The sequence below is a fragment of the Microcebus murinus genome, chromosome 7 (genome assembly GCF_040939455.1).
Source record: "Microcebus murinus isolate Inina chromosome 7, M.murinus_Inina_mat1.0, whole genome shotgun sequence".
Lineage (NCBI taxonomy): Eukaryota > Metazoa > Chordata > Mammalia > Primates > Cheirogaleidae > Microcebus > Microcebus murinus.
The window spans coordinates 9935623-9958638 of NC_134110.1; the positions used below are offsets into that span (position 1 = coordinate 9935623).

General features: G+C 51.8%; 1 protein-coding gene across 3 annotated transcripts in view; it reads left to right on the forward strand.

The window, feature by feature from the left end:
- Window positions 1-23016, forward strand: part of SLCO3A1 (solute carrier organic anion transporter family member 3A1) — a 283652-nt gene that overhangs the window by 204254 nt on the left and 56382 nt on the right. For all 3 annotated transcript variants that reach the window (XM_012757050.2, XM_076004789.1, XM_012757051.2), the window contains exons 3-4: window positions 11451-11549; window positions 20098-20361. In XM_012757050.2, the coding sequence (XP_012612504.1) occupies window positions 11451-11549; window positions 20098-20361 (363 nt within the window). The remainder of the gene's footprint in view (window positions 1-11450; window positions 11550-20097; window positions 20362-23016) is intronic.

Consider the following 23016-nt stretch of genomic DNA (forward strand, 5'->3'; position numbering starts at 1 on the left):
ATGGATTTGGGGGGACAGAGTTTACTACCAGCAGGTGAGCAGGGAAGGTCACTGCCCCATTTTGCAGATGGAGTCACCAAGGCAGCAGCCTCCTGCAGCTGAGTGGCCTTCCAGAAACTCCAAGCCCAGACTCGTGACACCAGGCCCTGCCATCTCTTCACTGACACTGCTGGGAGCTGGGGCGGGGCCAGCAGGGAGCCCAGAAAGACCTGCGTCTGATAGGATGTCCCTAGAGAGTGTCTGGGAGGGCCCCACTTGGCTCGCAAACAGGATGTGGGCCATTCATGAAGGCGCACTCTGTTGTTTTAGGGTGCATTTCCTGCCCGTTGCCAGCCAGCCAGAGAGGCGGATGCCTTTGCCCCAGTAAGGCCCTGCAGGGGCTGGAGAGAAAGAAAAGAAGCTTCTGTTAGCTGAGTTGAGAAACCAAGACTGGTTTCTCAGTCTGGTTTCTCAGACTGGTTTCAGCTGCAGCTTTGACCGTGAGCATCCTGAAATAGTCTAGCCTTGTAGGATGACATCTACTAGAAACAACCTTCTCCATGATTCTAGGGCTTCTTGTCTCGCCCCCATATGCCTAGGTGGTAATCAATTTACTGTTCAACACACAAACCTGGTCCCTCCTCCAAGCAAAGGGCTGTACTGCCCCCATGGAAAAGGGTTTTTTTGTTGTTTGTTTTTAAACGTGGTCTCTGTCTTCCCTGAGCCTACAATTATTATGACATGCCCAATACGTGGAACTTTTGGTTTTGCGTCCAGATAGACTATAGGTAGAACTACAAAATAAGCCTCAGCCCAGCTGCTATAGCAGAAGAGGGAAGGCAAAGGAAAAAAAGAGAGACAATCTAGGAAGTCCTCTTGGAGGAGGTGGTATTTAAAGCAGGCTTTGCATGGGGGGTTAGGGGTTTGATGAACTGCTAGGGGCCTGTAGGAGAGGGAGAAATGGGGTTGAGGACCAGCACCAGCAAGGCCCAGAGACTGGACAGGGCTAGGGTCCACACCTGGTGTCCCCAGGCCCATGCTGGGTGCACCAGGCAGAGTCCTGTGGCTGAGCGTGCACAATTGTGGCAGCACATAGAGCTGCTCTGGCTGATGGCACAAGAGATTCAGGTTCGGCTACCATGCTTGGTGACCTCGGAGTGGCCACACGTAGTGACTGGCTGCCCCTCCACCTTGCAGGGCAGATATCAGATAGCATCCACGTCCTTCCCATAACCTGTGGGCCCAGATGCATTTGGATGCCAGCTGGTTCTTCTATCAGTGCCGGTGACACTCCGGGTGCTGCTTCACAGCGAAGCAAGCTCTGTCAAGGTGAACAGGGAGCAGAGACTCTCTAGCCCAGGTAGAGTCACCTGGGGACCTTGGCAAAAGCCCAGTGTGCACGCTGCAGCCCAGACCAGCTTCATCTGAATCTCCAGGGCGGGACCCAGGACTTAATATTTTTAAAGTTTCCCAGGTTGATTCTAATATGCAGCCAAGTTTGAGACCCAGGGCTGTGTCTGACCTAAGGGGCAGTAGGTGTGACGATGTGGGGAGACGTGCATGAGCTGGTGGGCGTAGCAGCCTTAGCGTCCTGTTTTTCTGATAAACTTTGCAGGAGATGATTCTGCCACGCAAATTATGTGCAGTGTCTGGCACATAATGTGCACTCAGTGAACGGTCACCTCTTTGCCCTCTCCATCCCCCTCACCCGTCGCCTCCTCAGACATAGCAAGGTCAGTTATGTAATGCTAGCAGGCGGCTGGCACTGGGCCCCCGGTAAATATGCATCGCATGTTTTGCAGGTTTCCTGCTGTTTATGGGTCATGTTTTATTCATGCACGTACGATGCAGAATGCTCCTTCTGAGAATGTTCAGCCTGCAGATTTCAAGACACGGGAATACATTTGTATAAATTGAGGGCACGGAAGGCAAGTGGGAGATGAGCAGAGCAAAGCTCTCTGATGGAGGGTTTCAGGGGCAGTTAGGAAGGGCTGGACAAGGCTGTTCAACCAGCCTGGAATCGCTCTGTTTTCTAGGCTGGTGCTGCCCTCTAGTGGGGACGAGCCACAGCCAACCTGAGTTTCCATCTCACTCTTCCCACCCGAGGGGACCACCTACTGCTAAAACTACCCTGAGCCCAGCTAAAGAGACACACGCCTAGGGGAGACCAGCCGTGCAGGCGTCCGTTCTCAGATTCGTCATTCCTGAGACCCGAGATAATTCTAGAAAGCATCTATTACGTTGCAGACCGCATAAGCTTTGCATGCATTGCGTAGCCTCACTGTCCTGCAAGGTAGCTACGCTCGTTCCCAGACTCGGACTTGGGAAGTGAATCGTGCAGAAATTGAGAAGTGCAGCCAGGCGCCCAACCCGGTTGGAGTCGGGTCTGGCTGATTTCAAAGCCTTCACAGCTGTGCCACCATAGCTGCTCTTTTCCTAAAAACTAGGTCCCTGGAGGCCTGAGTTCCCCTCCACTTCCACCATGTGCAAGCTGTGTGACCTCGGGGCAGCTGACCGGCCTCTCTGATCTTCTGTTTTCTCATCTGCAAAAAGGAGGTCATAATACTCGTCAAGGAGTCACAAGAATTACTGTTTGGCCTCGAATGCGTCAGCAGAGATGAAGGCCTGAAGAGAACGACAGCTTCAGGGTTGTAGGATGATGGCGTTTCCCCCTCTTCTGGATGCATCGCCTTTGTGATCAGACAACACCCAAAGATTAATCCGACCGCTTCCCTTCTAAGGAGGTGGATGCCGCCACCCGCGCGTGCCCGCTCAGCGCGACACTACAGGAGAGACCGTTTTCTTGTTTGCAGGTCCCACCAGGCAGATCTTAGCATCCCTCCAAAGGAGGCCTCAGACTCCTCCTGGGGGGTGAAGGTCTCTCACCTTGTCACGCACAGAACCCTCAGCTCTGCCCTTCTGCTGCCCTGCGCGGTGTTGTCGAGGTCACCTTTAAGGAGTCGGGACTGTCACATGAGACCTCAGTGTCCTCCGGTGTCCTCCCCGGTCAGGCGGATCCCAGCAGGGGCTCGGGCGCCGGGCAGCGTGACTCCCAAGAACACCGGGTCCCCCCGCCACCACCCTCCCAGGGGCGGCTGAGAAACGCCTGGTCCTTGCAGTTCCGTTCCCTCAGCACCTGCAGTTCTGCTGCAACAGATAATTCCCTCCTTCCGGAATACATTCCTTAGAGAGCCTTGTCATTTGTCTCCAGGCTTTCTGTCATTAGGAGAGCTCTGTTGGCTGTTTATTTTTTTAAAAAAATTACTCTAAAAAAATAAACCTTGTGCATAGACACAGACTAGAAGGGAACGTCTAAACGGCTATCAGTGTTTCTTTCTGGGTGGGGGGAGGTGGCGATTTGTGTCATCATCTTTTCGGTGACGATAGCCAAAACGTGCTGTAGGCCAGTAAAGCCCCTGTCATGCGTTAATCACTTAAGCATCAAAACTAGCAGCAACCCCACTCTCAGGTGAGACTGCGGAGGCTCAGAGAAGGCAAGGAACTTTCCGAAGGTCACACAGCTAGTGACTACAAGCCGTAGCCATCCAGCTCCAGGGCCTGTGTCCTCGGCCACTGTGTCCTGCTGCCTCTCTGTGCTCGGTTTATTCCCAGATCATTTTTAATGAGCATGTGTTTCTTTTAAAATGCATAAAAGGGGTTTTGTTTTTAAATTAATGTGTACTGTCTATGAATGGAAAACACGTCGGGAAGAAATAACAATACAAATACAAAAATAGCTAAAGATAAATATGAAATTGATGTTATTTCTTGATATGATTCTATATTTTCCACATTCTCTGAAATAAGCATCACTTACCTAAGTGATCAAAAAAGTAAAACTCAGAAGGCAGAAAAGGAAAATCCTGCTGCTGGAGGCACCAGGGAGAAGAATGAATAATAGCTGCGGTTTTTCGAGAATGTCTATGTTCCAGGAACCAATCTGACGCTCTTTTTGTGCATTTACGCATTGGATCCTCAAAGGCTCCGTAGGAGGTGTAGGGGTTTTGTCAGCCCATTTTACAGAAGAGGGAACTGAGGCACAGGGAGCCCTCGTACCATACTCACCGACACACCTGACATTGCCCTTCCCTGCAGTCAGATGGTCTCTGTGTTTTCGTCCACATAGGGAGACTGAGGCAGAACTACCAATGGATTTGCTTAATTTGGGAAGTGAGTTGAGGTGCAGGCAGAAGTCCCTGGTTCTCTCCAGGGCCTGTCCGCCTTTGCTTTCAGCGGCAAACGGAGTTCCTGCCACCAGGTGCAGGTGCCTGCTGTGCACGCAGGAGCCCAGCCCGTGCCTCGCTTTGGCAAAGAGAAAAACAGAAAAGGTTCAGGAGGGAGGGGGCGCATTTTCTGCACACAGTGCTGTGTGTGCCACTGTAGCCTGCCAGTGCTGGTGTGTCTGCCAAGAGCAAGCCTTCAAGCCAGCCTGGCTGCAGAAGACTCAGGGCCGGATGGCATTGTGGGGAACGGGCACCCGCAGCATCTTTCACTGTAGTTATCAGTGGAAACTGACGTCTGTGAACTGCTTCACCTATGTCAGGGGTCACCCTAGACCCTACATTTGCTTTCACGCATTGCTCACTACAGCCGTGTAAAACACGTCTTGTTAGCATCCTTCAGACTCGGGAACCAGCAGAGAGGGACTGAGGGCCCTCCCAGGCATCCTGGCAGTGCAGTGGTGACACCTGGCTCCACATCCAGCCCAGCGCCAGAACCCACTCTTTGCTGCACCTCGCCTGCCTCGCCAAGGCCAGTCGCAGGGCCTCCCCAGCTTCGCTTTCTGGGGGGCGTGTCCGTGCGTGCAAATGGCTCCGTCCTTTCAAGCAGCTGCTTTTGAATAGCAGAGTTTTGAGTTCGATTTGGCTTCTGTTCTTTAACCTTGTTTTCTTGTGCTCCAGCTAACTGGGGACACAGTTCTGCAGAAGTGTACAGTGGTTAAGCCGCCACCTGGAAGCCACGTGCCATGGGGCAAGCTGCTTAAGTGAGCCTCGGTTCCTTCTTGGACAAAACATTGCAATGAGATGACGGCACCGAACTGATTGTGTTGCTAGAAGGAATCGTCAGATAACATGTATGAATCACATAGTGCAGTCTCTGCGTCATACAGTAAGCGCTCAATCAGTAGCCACTTGGGTATATGCATCTATTATCACATGTACCACAGGTGCACACGTGTGTCCGTATGAAAAATATAACAGCCATTTTTTGCATGAAGTGTAGATCTACAGCTTACAATTTGTTGTGAAACAAACATCCATGTAGCCTGCAAACAAATCAAGCACAAAGCAGCTTTGGAGGACCCCCTCTTCCGACCCTGCCAGGCTCCTTCTTAGTCATAACTCCCTGCCTGCCCCGGCAGTAAACACAATCCTGACTTCTATCACGTCCACCTCCCTGGTTTTCTTTATAGTCTGAATGCCTAGGTGTATGTCACCAAAGAGTTTAATTTTGCGGTTTTAAATCCTATGTGAGTGAAATCCCACCAGTATATGTTCTTTTCCTTGGCATCGTATCTTTAAGATTCATCCGTATTGTTGATGATTATTTTGTTTTCTTTGCTGTATCCTAGAGTATGGAGAGATCACAATTTTACTATACAGGCATTTGAGGTGTTTCCAGTTTGAAAATCTTATGCACAGTAGTGGTCCAGGCATTCTTGGATGCATCTCCCAGTACATCAGCATGTTTCCTATGGGGATTCACCTAGGAGTAAGAATTGTGAGGCACTGAATTGATTTATCTTCAGTTTTTCATACACCGCTGAAGCAGTCATCCAGTTTCCACTCCTACTAGGGGGGTGCAAGGGCCCCAGATCCTTGCCAACACTTAGTATCATCAAACTCGTTAACCGGCTGAGAATGTAATGGTAGTTCATTGTGGTTTGAATTTACATGTTCCTAAATTCTAGTGCCTTTGAGCATTTTTTTCATATTTTCATGTTTTTCACATTTTTCATATCTTCATACTCATTTGGAGTTCCTCTTTTATGAAATGTCCATTAACATTTCTGTGCATTTTTCCACTAGTTTGTCTATCATTAATTTACAGTCATTTTATATAATCTTAGGTAGGAGCCCTCTGATTCTTATGCATATTGTAAAATGATGGATGTGACACATATATTTTCCCACATTTTTGCTTTCTTAGTGGGCTGTTCTGTTGAATCTGATGAGTGAAGTTGTTGATTGTAATGCAGACTGATTTATCAATCTTTTCTTTCAATAGCTAGTGCTTTCTGTTGGTTTAAGAAAGTTTTCCCTACACCCAGCATCATAAAAGTACTTTATTATCTTCTAGAAGCTTCATTGCTTTGTTTTCACACTTGAGGCCTCTAATCCACTTAGAATTGATTTTTACATGTGCTGTGAGGTGGGGTTAGTTTTTTCCTGCTATAATTTCACGTTGTCCCAGCAGCATTTATGACAAAAGACCATCCTTTGTGTCATTGCTTTATGATGTCCACTTAGCCGTAAGTCAGGTGTCCGTGTAGGTGTGGGGCTGTTTGTGGGCTGTCCCTTTTGCTTCGTTGGTATATTCATTGTTCCTTGTGCCTAAAACACATTGTCTTCATCACTGGCTTTAAGAGAAATCCTGACATCTCCTAGGCCAAATCTTGACAACTGCTCTGCTTCTTCGAAAGTGTCTAGACTGGTCTTGGCCCTTAGCATGTCTATGAACAACTCAGAATTGACAATTTGTCACATTCTGCAAACATGATGTTCCTTGGTACTTTAGTTAATTATCACATATCAGTAATAGTAATAAAGTTGAATATTTCTTCCTGGACCGGTAAATTCCAAATAGAAGTTTCTGGTTGCATTTCTGAATTCTTCTCCTGGTCATATGCACCTGGCCTGACCCCTGGTGAAGGCTCAGTGGTGAGTCCCATGGTCACATTGCATCGTATAAGGAGGCGTGTTGAATGGAGGGTCCCCAGCGCTGAGAGCAGCACGTGCAGGGGGTACCAGGTCACAGCCTGAGTCCCAGCTCTGCCCTCCCTGGCCAGGTGAGCTTGTGCAGGCCACTGCCAAGGTGAGTCACTCCCTCCGTCTCTGCGCAGCCACGTGCGACCGCTCTCCTTCACACGTCCTTTCAGACGTGAGCTCACGGTGCATCGACCCTGGGCCCGACTGGGAACATAAAGAATAACGAGGCACCGTCTCTGCCACGGGGGACTTAGTGTCTACTCCAGTGTCTCTCGGACTGTGCAACACCAGGTCTGAGAAATGACCCACAAAAAAGGGTTCCGTGGTCAGATAATTCACACAAATGCTTCGTGCAACATCCTGTTTGTGCATAACAGCAGTTAACAGATCTGAGAAGCCTTGGAATTTCACCCAGGCCTTCCTCAAATTTGCTCAGCAGTTGTAGTGGTTGACTATCCCTGCTATAATAAATTACTGCGTGTTTGGTGACATCCAACAAGACAATTTGGTTATCCTATCTTCTTGTGCTTCTGGAGGTCAGACGTCCATAATGGGTCTCCCTGGGCTCAAGGCAGGGTTGCAGTCCCTTTCAGAGGAGAAAATTCATTCTCTTGCCTTTTCCAGCTTCTAGAGGCTCTGCCCATCGTCTTCACAGCCAGCGCGGCTAGTCCCGTCTTTCTCACGATGTCCTCTCTCTGGTTCTGTCATCACAGCCCCTTCTCTGACTCCCCTGCTTCCCTCTTCCACATTTAAAGGACCCTGTGATGACCTTGGGCCCATGGGGACAATCCAGTATAATCTTTTTATGTTAAGGTCAGCTGATTAGAGTCAACCCTAACTCCATCTACAGCCTTAATCCCCCTGTGTGCCTGGGCACACAGTTTGGGAACTGAAGATTTACGCTAATGCAATTTACGGAAGGCCTGTGCGCAGGCCGGCATGCCAGGGCTAGATCATCACAGGGGTCATCCCATTCCCGCACAAGGCCCCTGCTCTTGTCCAGGCATCTTGTCCCTGGGAAGCCAGGTTCACGTCCCGTGTGCAACGTGCTGGGCCTGGCGAGCGGCCGTCTGGCCCCTGCTGAGGCTCCGGATTGCAGCGACTTCCCAGCAAGAGCCCTCCCCTGGGCGCGGCCTGCCCCAGCCCCACCCCCACTGAGGGTGGCTCTAGGACACTAGGTACGGAGGGTGACGTGAGCTTTGAAAAGAGAGAGACCAGGAACCCAGGTGCCCGTTGGCTTTCATCGTAGTAGGAGAGATCGGGCATCATCTATTTCACAAACGCTCCCCTGATTCTTTCTGTGGGCCAGGCGCTGTTCTAAGAGGTTTTTCAAACCTGAGGTCATTAAATCCTCGCCACAGCCCTGTGAAGTCAGTCTGTCAGTACCTCCATTTTGCAAATGAGGAAACTGAGGCATGAGGGGGCAAAAAGACACCTTGTCCAGGTTCACAGAGCTGGGGAGTGGTAGGGCTGAGATTTGAACCCAGGCGTCCATGCGCTCACCTGGACTTTCCCCACAGGGGGTCGGAGAAACCTGGCTTCGGATCCCTGCCACCGTGCTGCTGTCCTGCAACTAGTTTGCTTGCCAGGCTGTCTTTAGAGCGTTCTGGGCCTGGCCCTAAGCCTCTGCGATTCCATTTCTTCCGCTACAAAATGGGCCCAGCGGGTTTCCCGCCGGGTCATTGAAAGGATTCCGGGAGGTTAAGCATGTGAGACGCCTCCTGTCACACAGGGTGGTGCCACAGGAGCTGTCTTGGCTCCCTGTCCCAGGCTGTCCTGTGCCGCAGAGCCCCCTCCCCTCTGTGCACAGGGATCCCCAGACAGCAGGGCGCAGCACCGGGCCACCGAACGTCCCCTCCTGCACCGGAGGTGCCAGCCCTCCGTGCCACACACCCTGGACTTTAGTGCCGGGCGATCTGCTTCCCTCCCGCTGAGGCAGAACATGCAAGGCGGCTTCGCTAAACAAGTAAGAACAAAATCGCAGCCTGGGGGACCGGCTTTCCCTGAAGACCCTGGGCTGCGCCCTCTGAAGCCGCTTCATTTGAGTCATCGCGCTGCGGTGTTTCTGAGGCGAAGGGGGCGCTTCTGGAGGCGCGAGGGTCCCTCCCACGTCCCCACTGCTAGAGGGTCCTTTGTGGGATGCTTGGGGACGCGCTGCAGCTGGGGGTTACCTGGACATCTCTCTGTGGGGCAGCGACTTAGGAAAGGCCCCTCTGGAGATTGCATCTGGCTGGGGAGGTGCCCTTCGCACAGAGGCACGCGCGCCTGGCATCGTTCCCTGGTTGTTGGAGCTGGGTCCTGCCGGGTTTCTCTGGTGTTGGAGGAGAACTCGACCTGCTGTAACAGAAAGCCACAGCCCAGACGGAGTGCAGGCCCGCACCCTGTGTTAGCAGACCTGGAGCGGGAGGTGCCCTGGGCTGGGCGGAGGCCCTGGGCCTGGGGAGCCCCCACTGTTCTGGGCATCTGGGCCCAAGTATAGGGGGTGACCGCACCATCCCCGCACCAGCTCTTCAGCTCTTTGGTGGTTTCTTTTTTTCTTTCTTTCTTCCAGTGATTAAGTATTAATGGTATTTTTCATCACTCAGTCTTTAGGGCACGGCTCCGTGATGACTATGTTGTTTGGAGGATTTATTTCATTTCGACGAAAGGAAGGCGTGTTGTGATGGGCGGTGGGGGTGGGGCTGCCAAGGGCCAGAGCTGGGGGTATCGACGCTGAGTGAGAAGAGCATGTGCCGCACCCTCGGCGGGACAGCTGCATTCCCGTGCCCCGTGTCCCTTTTGGGAGGCCTGCGCAGCTAGTTTGCTTGCCGGGCTGTCTTTAGAGCGCCTGTAACTCTGACCCGTGGCTCACCACGGCCTGCAGCCCAGACGGGAAGACGTGGCTGGCTTCGTCCTGAGGCAGGAACCTCTTGGGTCTGGTGTGGGTGCTGCTCCTGCCTAGGCTGGCTGCTGTCCACGCACCCCCACACCCGCTGCTGTCTCAGCGGCTCTCCAGCTGCCCTTCCCTCCCCCGAAGAATGGGCCACGACCAGTGCTGAACTTGCAGGTTTCCAATCACAGAGTTAAGATTATGCCGAGGCTGGATTCAGCCTTGCTCCTGTGATATAAAACATCTTTTCTCATTCTTTTCATCATCAAACATTTCTATAAGCCTACTTCAAGGGCTTGCTCTGGGGTTCTAGGTTCCGGTCTACAAGTGGGGAAGACAGGGCTTCCTTTGTCCAGTATTTGAAAACCATTCGAGTTCCTATCTACCATTTCTCAGGTGGTTTTTCCCCTGTCCAAGTCCACAAGCTTTATGGAGGCCAAAATTTTTGACGGTTTGGTTCAATGCTGGATCCCCAACCCTAAGGATAGTGCTTGGCACGGGGAAGGAGCCCAGTAAATGTCGACCGAGTGGGTGAATATTTGGTTGGTTCCATGATACCATCACTAAGAGAATTCAGGCTGAGCTGACTGACCCCTGCAAACAGACCTGGCTAGCGAGGTCCCCTCCGCTGAGCTCACCCTGTTCTTCAGGTGCCCATTGGGACCTGCTAACACCTACCCCTCGAGCGGTCTACTTGGGTTGGCATTCCCATGTATTGATTTTCCCCATCGGATGGCCAGCTTCAAAAAGAAAAGGCTACTTCCCGGGGCTTAGGGAACTGTCAATGCTCAGGAAATGTCTACCAAAATGAAATTTAATTAAACAGATAACAACCCGTGGGTCTTGGTTTGGGCTCAGTACTTTTCCCAGAAGGATCTAAAAAAGTCTCTGCAAAATTCCGGGTATTGTATCCACCAGATACTGAAAGCACCACCCAGGGCCTGTCTTCTTCTCAAGTCCTACAGAAAAGCTGACGTCCTGAGCAGTTGTTACGGCAACAACAACACGACAACATAATGACTTCAAAATATGGTGGGGGGTGGGGGTGGGGATTGCAAAATTGGAATTAGTATGTATCTAATTAAATGTTCTCAAAGCATACCATTGTGTGAACTTTGTTATTTGCTAAATTTAGGGACTTGTAAGCATTTCATTACATTTGGGAAAAAAACTGTGGCTTAGATTCTTATAACTTCATAAGAATTCCTGAGTTGCACAGTGAGTGCCGGCAAATGTTAGCCAACCTAGATTAAATGAGTTACCTAAAGCTAAAGTTACCAAATAAATGTAAAATTCAAATTACAAAAATCCTTTCAAAATTGTTGATGGCAGAAAAAATATTTAATGATACATGTGGATGTATTTTCATATGTTTGATTGACATGGAGGAAAGTCCTCTAAAAGTAAACGCATGAGGGCCCACAAATATTTCAAAACAATCGTACCAAAATACTGAAGAGGTCTACCATAATATGCACTGCTTCAATATACAGTTTCCTAAAATTAGGAATACTAGCTTTCACCTTTAGGATTTTTAGACTAATTCCTGTAATGTGATTTGTATAATCAGATATGTCATCTGATGAATGTAAAATAATCTCCTTGACCTTTGCTGGTTTTGCTCATTGAATGGTCTCTGTTTTGTAATCAAATCTTTCATCTCCTTCTTCCAGGAATCCTGTTCACGATGCTGGTATTTGGACCAGCCTGCGGGTTTATCCTGGGCTCTTTCTGTACCAAAATCTACGTGGATGCCGTCTTCATTGACACAAGTAAGGCACATCTCTCGATTTCTGACTGTTGTCTGTAAGCATGTCCTCCCTCATAAAGGAGGCTTCAGCCTGCAGGTTCTGGAACCTTCTTACCAGGAGCTGCCTTAACGCATCCGCCTCTGTAGCTGGGGCCTCAATGAGATCAGATGGGAAGAGCCAGGGGTCCTGGTTTAGACTCAAGTGTGACTTCTACCAACTTCTACCTAGAGGCTGGATGATCCCCAATAGTTGATTTTACTCCTGAAATCTTTATTTTGCTCATCTGTAAATCAAGGGCAGTAATAATAATTTGGTTGGTTCCATGATACCATCACTAAGAGAATTCAGGCTGAGCTGACTGACCCCTGCAAACAGACCTGGCTAGCAAGGTCCCCTCCGCTGAGTTCACCCTGTTCTTCAGGTGCCCATTGGGACCTGCTAACACCTTACCCCTCGAGCGGTCTACTTGGGTTGGCATTCCCATGTATTGATTTTCCCCATCAGATGGCCAGCTTCAAAAAGAAAAGGCTACTTCCCAGGGCTTAGGGAACTGTCAATGCTCAGGAAATGTCTACCAAAATGAAACTTATATATATCTGCCTTGAAGGGCTATTGTAGGAATTTCATGAGAGTATTTGTGTAGAACTGCCCCTGGTGCATGCTCACTGAGGGTGTTGACCCATTCGCCTGTCCGAGGGCCCTGCCTTCTACATAAACTGAGAGTTGGAGCTCATGTTCTGGAAGTGCAAGTGTGGAAATGGAATCAATGAGACAGAGTATTTGAAAATCCTTTTTATAAGACACTGCTTTTGTGAGGTAATATTCCACATTCAAAACCATTTTATATAAAACTTGTGTTTTGAGCAGGAGAAGCAAATGTTTTTCTCAGAATGCTCTGCCCCCCACCCCCCACCCCCAGTCCATGATTCCGGGATTGAGCAGTGTGCTGGGTAGGATGGGCTAGGTTATGCCATGGGTCTGGAATACAGGAGAGCTTAACTGCACGGATCTGGCTGAGGGTCTCATGGGAGATTACAGTCCAGGTGTTGCAAGGTAGCCTGGTCTGAGGTCATCTCAAGGCTGGATGGGGAGAGGATGCACTTCCCAGCCCGCTGCCGTGGCCCTCTCTACAGGGCTAGCTCAGCATGGCCGCCCTGGAGCACACAACCCAGAGAAGGTGAGATGTAGCACCTGAGACAGGAGCCGCAGGCTTTTTATAACCTAATCTCAGAAGTGCCATCTCGTTCCTTCTGCTGCATTCTGTGTTAGAAGCCAGCCCCTTGTGCAAGTCTACTCCAAAGGAGAAGAGATTATTACACAGGGGTGTGAATACCAGGGGGCGGTGAGCTTTGGGGACCCTCTGAGATGGTGCCTACCATCTGGGTTGGGACCTACCTACCGTATGAGGTCCCAACTCTACCCCCTGCCTGAAAGGGAACACTGTATTTCCGTGCAGTTTAACGAGTGCCAAAACCACGTTTCCTTTCTCTCGGAAAACGGGGTGAGAAGCCGTTTCAGCTTCTCCTCCTCGTGCCGATCTATTCTCAGGATCAATAAGAACTTTCAGTCCCCGGGTTCTCAATCCATCATCCCTCGACAGTGCTAAATTAACTAATTCACCCCAAAGAAATAACGTGGTTTTAAATCCAATCAAGTCGCTTTGTGATTCACTCCATTAATCCCACTGATATATTTACTTGTAGCTAATGATGTTACAATTTCCAAGTGGGGAGAAAGAGATCAGATGCAGCCATGTTTATTTATTCTCTTAAAGTGCTGGGTCTGTCTGGAGGTAATCGAGTGGCCGCTGTGTTCCAGCAGTGTTCCAGCAGTGGGCTGTCCCTTTGAACCCTGTTCCTAGCAAGCGGGGTGAGGGGTGGGCCGGGAAGAGAAACAACCCTGCATCTCGCTGTGTAGACAGAAAAGCAAGCTTCCACCGAGGCACCGAAGGCAGTGTAAGAGAGCTGGAAGAGGGGGTGCAAAGTGGGTACTCCCGGCGCAGCATATTTTGTCCTCAGTATGTCAGTGGTGGCCTTGAACCAAGACCTGTGAAGGACCAGACTCTCTAAGCGGAAAAGAACCTCAGATATCATTATCTCGTGACTCTGTCATTTTACAAAGGGGGAAACAGAGTGTCAGAGGGGGCAGGGGACGTACGTACCCAGGCCAAGGGCTGTGTCCGTACGAAACCTGGAGCTCAAAGGAAACAGCATCTTTTCCCAGTCCCTGGAATGACCAGGGGGTCGACGGGTGGCTGGAGGGGGCTTAGTCTGTCCACTCCCCGTGTCCTCAGTTTGCCGAGGCTGTTCCTTCAGTCTGGAATGCTGTTCCCATCCCACTCTGGTCAACATCTCTGTTCACCCTTCAAGGCCCAGCGTGAGGCAGCACCACGCATGGTCCCGGGTCCGTTGGCAGCCTGGTGGCCCCACGCGTGTGAGACAGACGGGCGCGTCTCCCTGCAGCCTGGGCGTGGTGCCGATGGCAGCCTTCTCCGCTGACAGGTGGCTAGCAGGTGTCCCCAGCTGTTCGAGGAAGGGCAGGATGCGGTGAGAGTCGGGGTCTTTGTTTGCGTCCTTCCTGGAGGCGCCGTGAGGGCTGGCACGGCTCTTCGCCAGTAGAGGGCAGAAGAATATCATTTATTCTGCTCGGGGGTCGGCCACCGAATTCTGTAGTTTCCGGCAATTTTTATTGTTCCTGATCCGTGACTGAAACTTGTCACCTGTGAGTGGATCGGGGCTGTATTTGAGGGAGGGGAGGTCTCAATTCTTTAAGCCCCTCCTGTCTTTTCCCCACTTAGCTAAAACAGAGACTTCCTCAGGGCCCCGGTGTGGGACCGCTTCCTCAGGCGTGGACGTGCGGGGCCCACGCCACGGCCCCCGCTTCTGAAATCCCAGCTGAGACTGGGGGTTCCGGGAAAAGCAGTGGCCTCGAATTTGTGGCCACAATGCAGGTCCCTGGAGGGCCCTGGTCGCAGGGCATGCGGGGGAGAGACTGACGGCCCCCAGGTAGCCTGGCAGGGCTGAGGAGGCAGCGCTGGATGGAGGCAGAGTCCGCGGGGAGGCCTGGCTGAGGCCAGTGGGCAGACGCAGCCGGGGTGCGGGGAGGGTTGGTTGTAACAGTGGGCCAGCTACGGGGGGACACCCTGGGGAGTAGGGGAGCTTGGCCAGCTGTGCTTAGACACGGGGATTCTGCAGCTACTGCCTTTTGTTTGCATCTGCCCCTGTGAGGCCCCTCTGCCCGCATCTTAAGGAGGATGGGCTCCTTTGCCTGGAGCCGGAGGAAGATACGATGGGGCCTCCAGAATTTCTTTTTCAGACTATCTTTGGGAAATTGAAATCCAGACGAGAACAAGACCTTGAGGAAAGGGCGACTTGCTGGCAGAGCAGGCCCCTAGCCATTGAATGGCCGGGCTTAGCGGGGTGGGTTTGTTAGAAGGAGATCGGTGAGACAGCAGGCACGAGTGGGCCGCTTATTACAGCTGTGCTTAGCTTGCCTCACGGGAAGCTCAGAACGTCCCTGTGGACGTGCGGATCCTGTTAGACGAGCCATCACCACTTGGTGGTTTAGCGTGTGAGCATGGAAAGGGACCGCCACGCAGATCCTAACCACACCCTCATGGGTCCTGTGACCCTGAGGACACGGCACCTCGGGCGTGCGTGTGGCTGGCACGAGCCGGTCTCGTGGAGCACGACGCAGCACGGGGCGTGGCACACAGGCAGCACGCAGTGGACGTTGGGCGTGCTAAACCCAAGGGGTTAGCGGTCCCCACAGCGAGTAAGGGACAGAGCAAGGGCTTGTCCCCTGCCCTGTCTGACCTCAAAGTGGCCCTCTTGACAGAGCAGCCTGCTTCCCTGAAACCTCCACGGGGATTTAGCCAGAAGGCTCCCCCTTCCCTGGACACAGGCCTTGCTGCGTGCGATGGCCTGGCGTCACCAGCACATCCACGCGGACTCGTCCTGTGCCCCGCGCCAGCCGGTCTTGCAGACGGCTGCGTGGTGTCTGCAGCTGGAACGGGGTGCGGCCATCTGCTCGCTTCGCAGAAAAGGTCGCCAGGCCGGGCCTCTGCTCCGCCGTTCTGAGGGCTGGCTGCCACTGCCGGACGCCTTCGTTGGGGGCTCACTGCGCGGCGCTGGGATGCGGCGAGTTCTGATGCCGCCCTGCGCCCCTCCCAGCCGCCAGTTTCCAGTCAGGTGTGCGACTTCATGATTCCCTTGGAATCCTCGAGTCCCACAGCAAAAAGTCCGACAAAATAGGTTAAATAGGTAAATGAACTTGAGAAAAAAAGTCCAAAGAGTAGCTCATACACATCAGCGTGGCCCAGGGGTGAGAAATAAATGTCCCCAGTTGGCTTTGAGAAAAGGGCTCTTCTCACGGTCTCGGTGTCTTCCCTGGTGGGGTCGGGCGGGTGCTTCAAACTGGTTTAACCGTCTTCCCAGTGAGTTTTCTTCTGACTTTGCAAATGGGCGGAAACCTCAACAAGCCCCGTATGTCCCCTGACTGCGGGCACAGAGCACACAGCTGCCGGCTGCTCGCTGGGCTCACCCACACAAACAGGAGCCACCCAGAGTCACATGCCAGGAGGGGAAGGTTAGAAAAACGGCTCTAGCAGAGGAGAAAACCCTCCGTGCCCGTAGACGCCTGCGCAAAGGCAGGCTCAGGGTGCGCCCGCCCAGCCAGCCCCAGACAGGCAGGCGTCTCCTTCACGCTGCTCCCAGCATGTGGCTCCTCCTGCCCTCGTGGTCCTGCACCCCCCACACCTCGAAAACTCCCCCGAGAATGGAACAGCATCTTTTCTCGGTGCCTGGAATGACCGCAGGGAGACACGTGACCAGAGGGGACTTAGCCTGTGTACCTAGAGTCCCGTGAGTGTGCCCCACCTTTGCTCAGGCTGCCCGTCCCCTCGGCCTGGGACACTGTCTCCACTCCGTTCCGTTCTGCATCTTTCTTCATCTATGTCCCCAGTTTCATTGGCAACTTGATGCATCTGAGTAAACGAGTCTGATTGGTGCTTTTCGGTTTTGTTCTGGGCGTCTTGGTGAAAGCAGCCGTCACCAAAAGGCCAAAATGGCAGTGATTTTTTTTTTTTTAAGTCAAGACACTGATGAGAAGACAGAGAAGTAAAGAGGTTTTCAAGCCTTTCTTTCTACCTGTACCTAACACAATACTTCCGCTATGCTGAGCCTGCCTGGGACTGCTGTTCTTACGGATTTGTGTTTCCTAAGGCTGCTGTACTAGTCAGGGGAGGCCGGGTTATGCTGCAGTAACAAACAGCCCCCACATCTCAGTGGCTCAGAATACTGAAGGTTTCTTTATTGTTTCATGCTTTAGACCTAGTACAGGTCAATGGGGGACATTGTGTTCATTGTAGCCTATCAGGGGCCATCTTAGGAAAGAGCAAGGGGTGTCATACACCAGCACGTACATACTTCCATCCAGAAGTGACACGTGTCCCCTCTGTTCACATTTTACGGGCAAAACTCTGTGGCGTGTGGCCACACCTAACTTCACGGAGCGTGGGAGGCATGATCTCCCTTGTGCTCAGAAGAGGAGGTTCGAGTGCAGATATTGGGACTGTCCCCCAAACCACTCTCTGCCAGCCTGTAGACAACTGTCCCTCAACGGCAGTCCTGAAGGAATGTCTACTGAGCATTGACGATTGCCAGACAAGGGGAGGGAGACTTTTTCGCCCTCCCTAGCCAAACTGCCTCACAAAAATATTGTTTGTCACAGAGATGAACAGAGAAAAGAAGTACCTCAGAAAAGGCGTTTCTCACAGACTAAGATCAAGAAACGCTAGTCAGCCATCTTCCCCGGAGCATTCTAGAATTCCCCTCTGCTCCCCCTCTGTCCCGAGGCAGTGCACCCCACAGCTGTGCGCTTTCTCCTCAGCATGTTATTCCCTCCCTGCTTCGGTGCTCTGGATCACTGAAATGGAGGGGAAAAAAAAAAAAAAAACAATACTTCCCAGAATAGTCCGTGATGATTTTCCAGGATCTACCAAATCCTGCCCTGCGCCCGCCTTCTCGCAGCCCCTCTCCTCCTCTCCCGGGCGGCGGGCGAGCTGTGGCTCTGACCCAGCGACGTGCTCTTCCCCGCCCTTCCAGCCGCCAGCTTTCCACACGCGCTCCCATACCCACAGGAGCGAGGTGACACGTTCACGAGAACAGCCACCTCCCCCCTTCCCCGGCCCTGGGATGTTTTCCCACACATCAAACAGTCACTAACTTCCTCACTAAAATATGACTCTCTGCACGGTACTAATTTTGTTCCCCCAAACAACTGCTAGGATTTCTCTGTCTTAACTGGCTCACATCTGCCAGCTTTTCAATTCCCTCTTTATGGAGCCACAGACAATGGAGGGAAACTCTTCAGCTCCGTGTGCCGTCTTTTGTTTGCATGCATTGCTTGGCAGCAGGTGAGGAAACACAGCAAGTGACGAGTGAAAACATTCCTGTTCAGCTACCCGGGCAATTTCACTTGCTTTTCTCTTCCTTCGTTTGCATAAAGATACTTTCAAGATCGCCTTTGTGTTTTTCCCATGCCATAATCCTTTTTTAAAAATCCATGTATTAAAACTCCCTTTCATATACAAATATACATAAAAATGAAAATAGTAAGCGCTACCTTAGGTGAAGAGCCTACTGTGTGCTGGGTGGTTCTTGCTTATTTCCACTCATACTTCCAACTACCGTAGGTGGATGTCATCTTCATTTTGCAAATGATGCAGCTGAGGCCCAGGGAGGGTAAGTAACCTGCCCAGTGTCACCTGCTAGTAAGTGGCAGAGCTGGGACCCAAGCCCTCAAAGGTTACACTCTCTCCTCCCCAGCACGCACTGCACAGAAGCATCTGGTCCAGCTGCGGTTATTGCTGCTGGGTGTATGTCAAGCTCCCCAAGATGGAGACCACCAGTGTTCCAAAGGCCACTTGCCACCTACCGGAAGAGCCCGTGCTCTTAGACCTGTTGCATTTACCCAGTGCCCTACAAGGAGCCCCAAACAAAGTCCAATCCAGAGGGGAAGCAGAACAGAGGGGTATAGAGCATGGACTTTGGCGTGTGAATACTCATGTCCCAATCTTTACCTCTGTGAACCTGGGCAAGGAACCTAACCTTTCTAAGCCTCAGTTTCCCAATCTATATAAAATAGGGATAATAAAAGTCCTACCTTGTAGGGTGGTGGGGACGGTTGGCTGGAACAGTTAAGAGTGTGCCCTGCGTAATGCCTGGTGCAGAGGAAGCCCTCAATAAATGCTGCCTGGCATTATCATTAATGTTAGCTGAAGAGACTTGGGGGAGAGCATTTTATAAATGGTGAAGTGCTCATTTGGTGTCTGCGGTCATTACTCTTCCCAGAGCTGTGCATCCATCTGGTCCAGGCCTGCAGGCCTGCTGGTCTTAGCTCATACACCATCGCCCAGATCTCCAAGAATCTCCTTCCGTGCTCCAGGGGCACGGTTTATCATCAAAGAGACGTCTCTAAGCCCCTCATCTGGGAGTGCTGCTATGCAAGGCGGTTGTAAAGAGACAGTAAAAACTCTACCACGGGGTCAGCTGTAGTTTATGTTCTCATGACTTTGGCTGCAAAATCAAAGAAACAACAGTACAAGGCAGCCAGACCACGTGGATAGCACCTTTAAGCGGGTGAGTTGGTTGCAAAGCTTTCAAATTGGGGGCTGGCGCCAAACCACAGTTAACCTCGCCACTAGCAGCGTGCAACCAGAGGACCCGTAAATAGCCATAAGTAACAAGCCCCCACCGGTCGAGTGCTCGAGTACACGCCAGGCATTATGCTGAGCTCTTTCTCTGTGCCGCGGTTCGTTTGATCTTCCCAACGAGTCTGTAAGGTAAGTGCTGCAGCCATCATCGGTACTGTACACATGAGTAAACCGAGGCATGGAGAGTTCAAATCTCTCCTATAAATGGACTTTTACAAATGGTGAGGTGCTCATTTGGTGTCTGCAGTTGTTACTCTTCCCGGAGCTGTCCATCCACGTGGTCCAGGCCTGTTGGTTTGGCTCATACGCCACTGGCCTGAGGTTGCGCGGAGAGAAGGGAGCAGGATTTCAGTCCAGACAGCCTGGCTCCAGGGGCCGTGCTCTTATCCCCCATTCTGTGCCTCCACTGCAAACCTAATTTAAGACAGGGAGTAGGGTGTCGAATGGACTCTCAGATGAGCTGTTTCTTTGCAGACCAAGAGGAAGTGTACCTGGTGAAAATCCACCCTTGAACGACAAACACTTCCTTGTGTTTCGTGAGCGCACCGTGGTGGCTCTGCCAATCAGTCAGTTCCAGCCTAAAGGCAGAGAATGGCTTCTCACTGTTTTTGTTTATGCTGATGTGAACACAGGGCAGACAAGAAAATTAAGGAGGGAATGTGATCGGTCTTCCGCTTTGAGGGAGACGGAAGCGCTGTGGCAGAACAATAGGCTTCGTGGCGCGGCAGCCGGTCCTGCCCACCCCGGGCCGCTTCTAGAGCGCTTGGCCTCTCTGTGCACCTGCCTCAGACCCTCAGCAGCACCCCCTGCGCGGCTGCGGCCCCTCCCACTGAGCTGTGCCCTTTCCGTTTGCAGGTAACCTGGACATCACGCCGGACGACCCCCGCTGGATCGGAGCCTGGTGGGGTGGCTTTCTGCTCTGCGGTGCCTTACTCTTCTTCTCTTCCCTCTTGATGTTCGGGTTTCCACAGTCCCTGCCCCCGCACTCAGACCCCGCCATGGAGAGCGAGCAGGCCATGCTCCCCGAGAGAGAGTACGAGAGGCCCAAGCCCAGCAACGGGGTCCTGCGGCACCCCCTGGAGCCGGACAGCAGTGCCTCCTGCTTCCAGCAGCTGCGAGGTAAGGCACCCGTCCACTGTGGGCAGAATGGGATGGGGACGATGAGGGCAGGGGTGGCCCTCAGGGCTGGGAGCTCGGGGACTCGAGTTGAGGCAGGATAATATTTATTTTGCATGATTTGCCACCGCCAGCTGAGTACTTAACTTATTCTTGAAATGTAAATGACTTGACTTGCTTAATACAAAACAAAGCAAAAAGTAGCTTCCATTTGTTGAAGGGACCCCAGTGGCTAATATAATAGGACCTGAGATATAATAAATATAAATGTTTGTAGAAGGAAGACCGTGAAAGGAGTGAGGAAGCGGAACGTTCCATGAACTCTTTTGAACTCTTGCAGGCCATTCGCGAGCTCCTTAAAGCAGTAAAGGACTTTTGAAGTTGGCTTCCTTTGCCTGATGCAGGCATTCTTCAAAAAGCCACCTCCAAAATGCATTTCCTTAGATTCACTCTGTCCTTCCATTGCCTCCACTAAAGATGAGAGGTGTGCTCCTCCGGAAAGAAATATTAACTCACGCTTAATAACACAGTCCCACTTTAGAATGCAGCAGAGCTCTTGCTATCATTTTTAAAAGAAAAAAAAATGCGGTTTTTCTGACAAAATGATGAGCACCACGATGATGCAGAATGAGAATGAGAAGCCCACCCCACCCCATCCCCGAGATGTTTCCATGTTATCCTTAAAGGCAAGAAAATGACAGGACATCTGAACTTGGCTGGCAGCCTCAGTTGCTTCTCAGCATTTACCAGGCGAACCACACGTGGTGCTCTTTCATGCATGCGACTCCTTGCTCTGGTCCCCTGAATACCTGCGGGTCTTGGAACTGAGCGGGCTGGTGTAGGCAGGCAGGAGCACAGCAGAGCTCTACTTCCCAGGGAAGCCGGGATGGGAAAGGTAGACGGCCGGTCACCTCGTTGCAGGACCCGGGCACTCAGCCGGGCCCGATGAGCGGCAGCGACACAGTCAGTCTTCTGAGCCCGACTTCGACATCTCCTAACAGTGACAGTCTCTTTGCTGAGCTTCCGTATAATGAGATGCACCTTCTATGGAGACGCTCCAGATTCGCAGGGGAGACCTCGGGCTGCCTCGCACTCGGGTCTCTGTCCGCTCCCGCCAGCTCCGCGATCGTTAGCTTCTCCCCGCCGCGTCTCCGCGAGTGTGAAATAGTAATAACGCTGTTCCTCACTGACAGTGCTGTCGTGAGAATGAAAGTACTGCCACGGGAGACTGTTAGTCGTACCTGTTAGTCATGAGGAATTGACAGAACTCGTGCTGTTTCTGAAAAGAGACTAATTTAATACCCTAATTTCGTGTCTGACCCATGTTCCGGGATGGAGTCTACCAACGCTGTGATCTGGAATTGTCCATGGAAGATGTTAAACTTCATCGCTATGAGTTTCCAGAAGGTGTTGGTAGATGGGAAGGCTACCCCATTTATGTCCTCTGAGGTTGCCTTGGTGTGGACACCCCGATATGTGTGTGATTAATAATAGAGGCCCCCAAAACAGCCTCCCTTGCAGGACCCCCCAGCAGGCAGGAGGGGGCTGCCTGCTGTTGCTCTAACAGCACAGCCAACCAAGAAAGTGTCCCAGTGACCCACCCCATAGGAAGAGATTGGGCTGGCACGAGAGTGGGCCTTTCAGAGGATACCCTGGGCCTGGATGACAACAGCCCTCCCAGGTCTCTCCCCATTTCAGGATTGTGGTCCTGTCTTCCTAGGGCTCCAGTTGCAATAGCTGTGCCAATAATCTCTCACCTTTTATCTCTGAGGATAGAAAGATGATGAAAAAGATGCAATTGTGCTGTCAGAGAACTCACCACCCAGTGTAGGACCAGCCCAGCAGGTCAGCAGAGACAGCCAGCGTGGTCAGAACTTCAGCGACAAGCAGTGCGGGTGATTACAGAAATGTAACGGACAGGCAGGGAAGAGCCCACCGCTCCCCGCTGTGAGTCAGGGTCAGAGGCAGAGCTGAGCTCAGTCTTGTCATGAGCTCTGTCGTGGCTTCAGAATTCTTGGGTTTAGGATTCAGTCGCTCATTAACTCATTTGTTCCATTCCGTCAGTAGTCACCGAGACCCTGCTAGGCGCTGGGGCACAGCCGCGACTAAGGCAACTTATGTTCTGGAGCTTGTATTCTGCTGGCGGAGACATACAGTAGGCAAGGTCAAATCAATGACAAGGTGAGCAGGTGCCAGCTCAGCTGCACTGAGCTGACAGGTGCACAGTGGGGAGGCTGGGTCTGGGACCTGCTAGGCCATATTGATCACAAGTTGTGATCTGTATACACATGTGCTTCCCTTCTAATAGTTAATGATTTTTAATTTAGAATTAGCAATTCCCAGAGGCCAGTGGTCCACCGATGGACCCAAAGGATGCCCCAGCAGGAAAGGAAGGCAGCGTTACTAGAAGCTCCCTGGGAGCCAGAATACAGTGAGGGGAGCTATTATGCCAGTAAATTTCACACGTGCCAGTGCATGAGGTGGGGCCACAGTGGTTTGCATGCTTTATTGCTTCACCTGGGACAAATGTTTTTGCCATGTGGACATTCCCACCAAAAACACCACGCGGTACTACCTGACGTTCCCAAACTCTTCATCCAGTCTCCAGCTTGGAAAGCCCAGGCTGCATATGCAGTGGGCTACACACGCAGTGTGCTG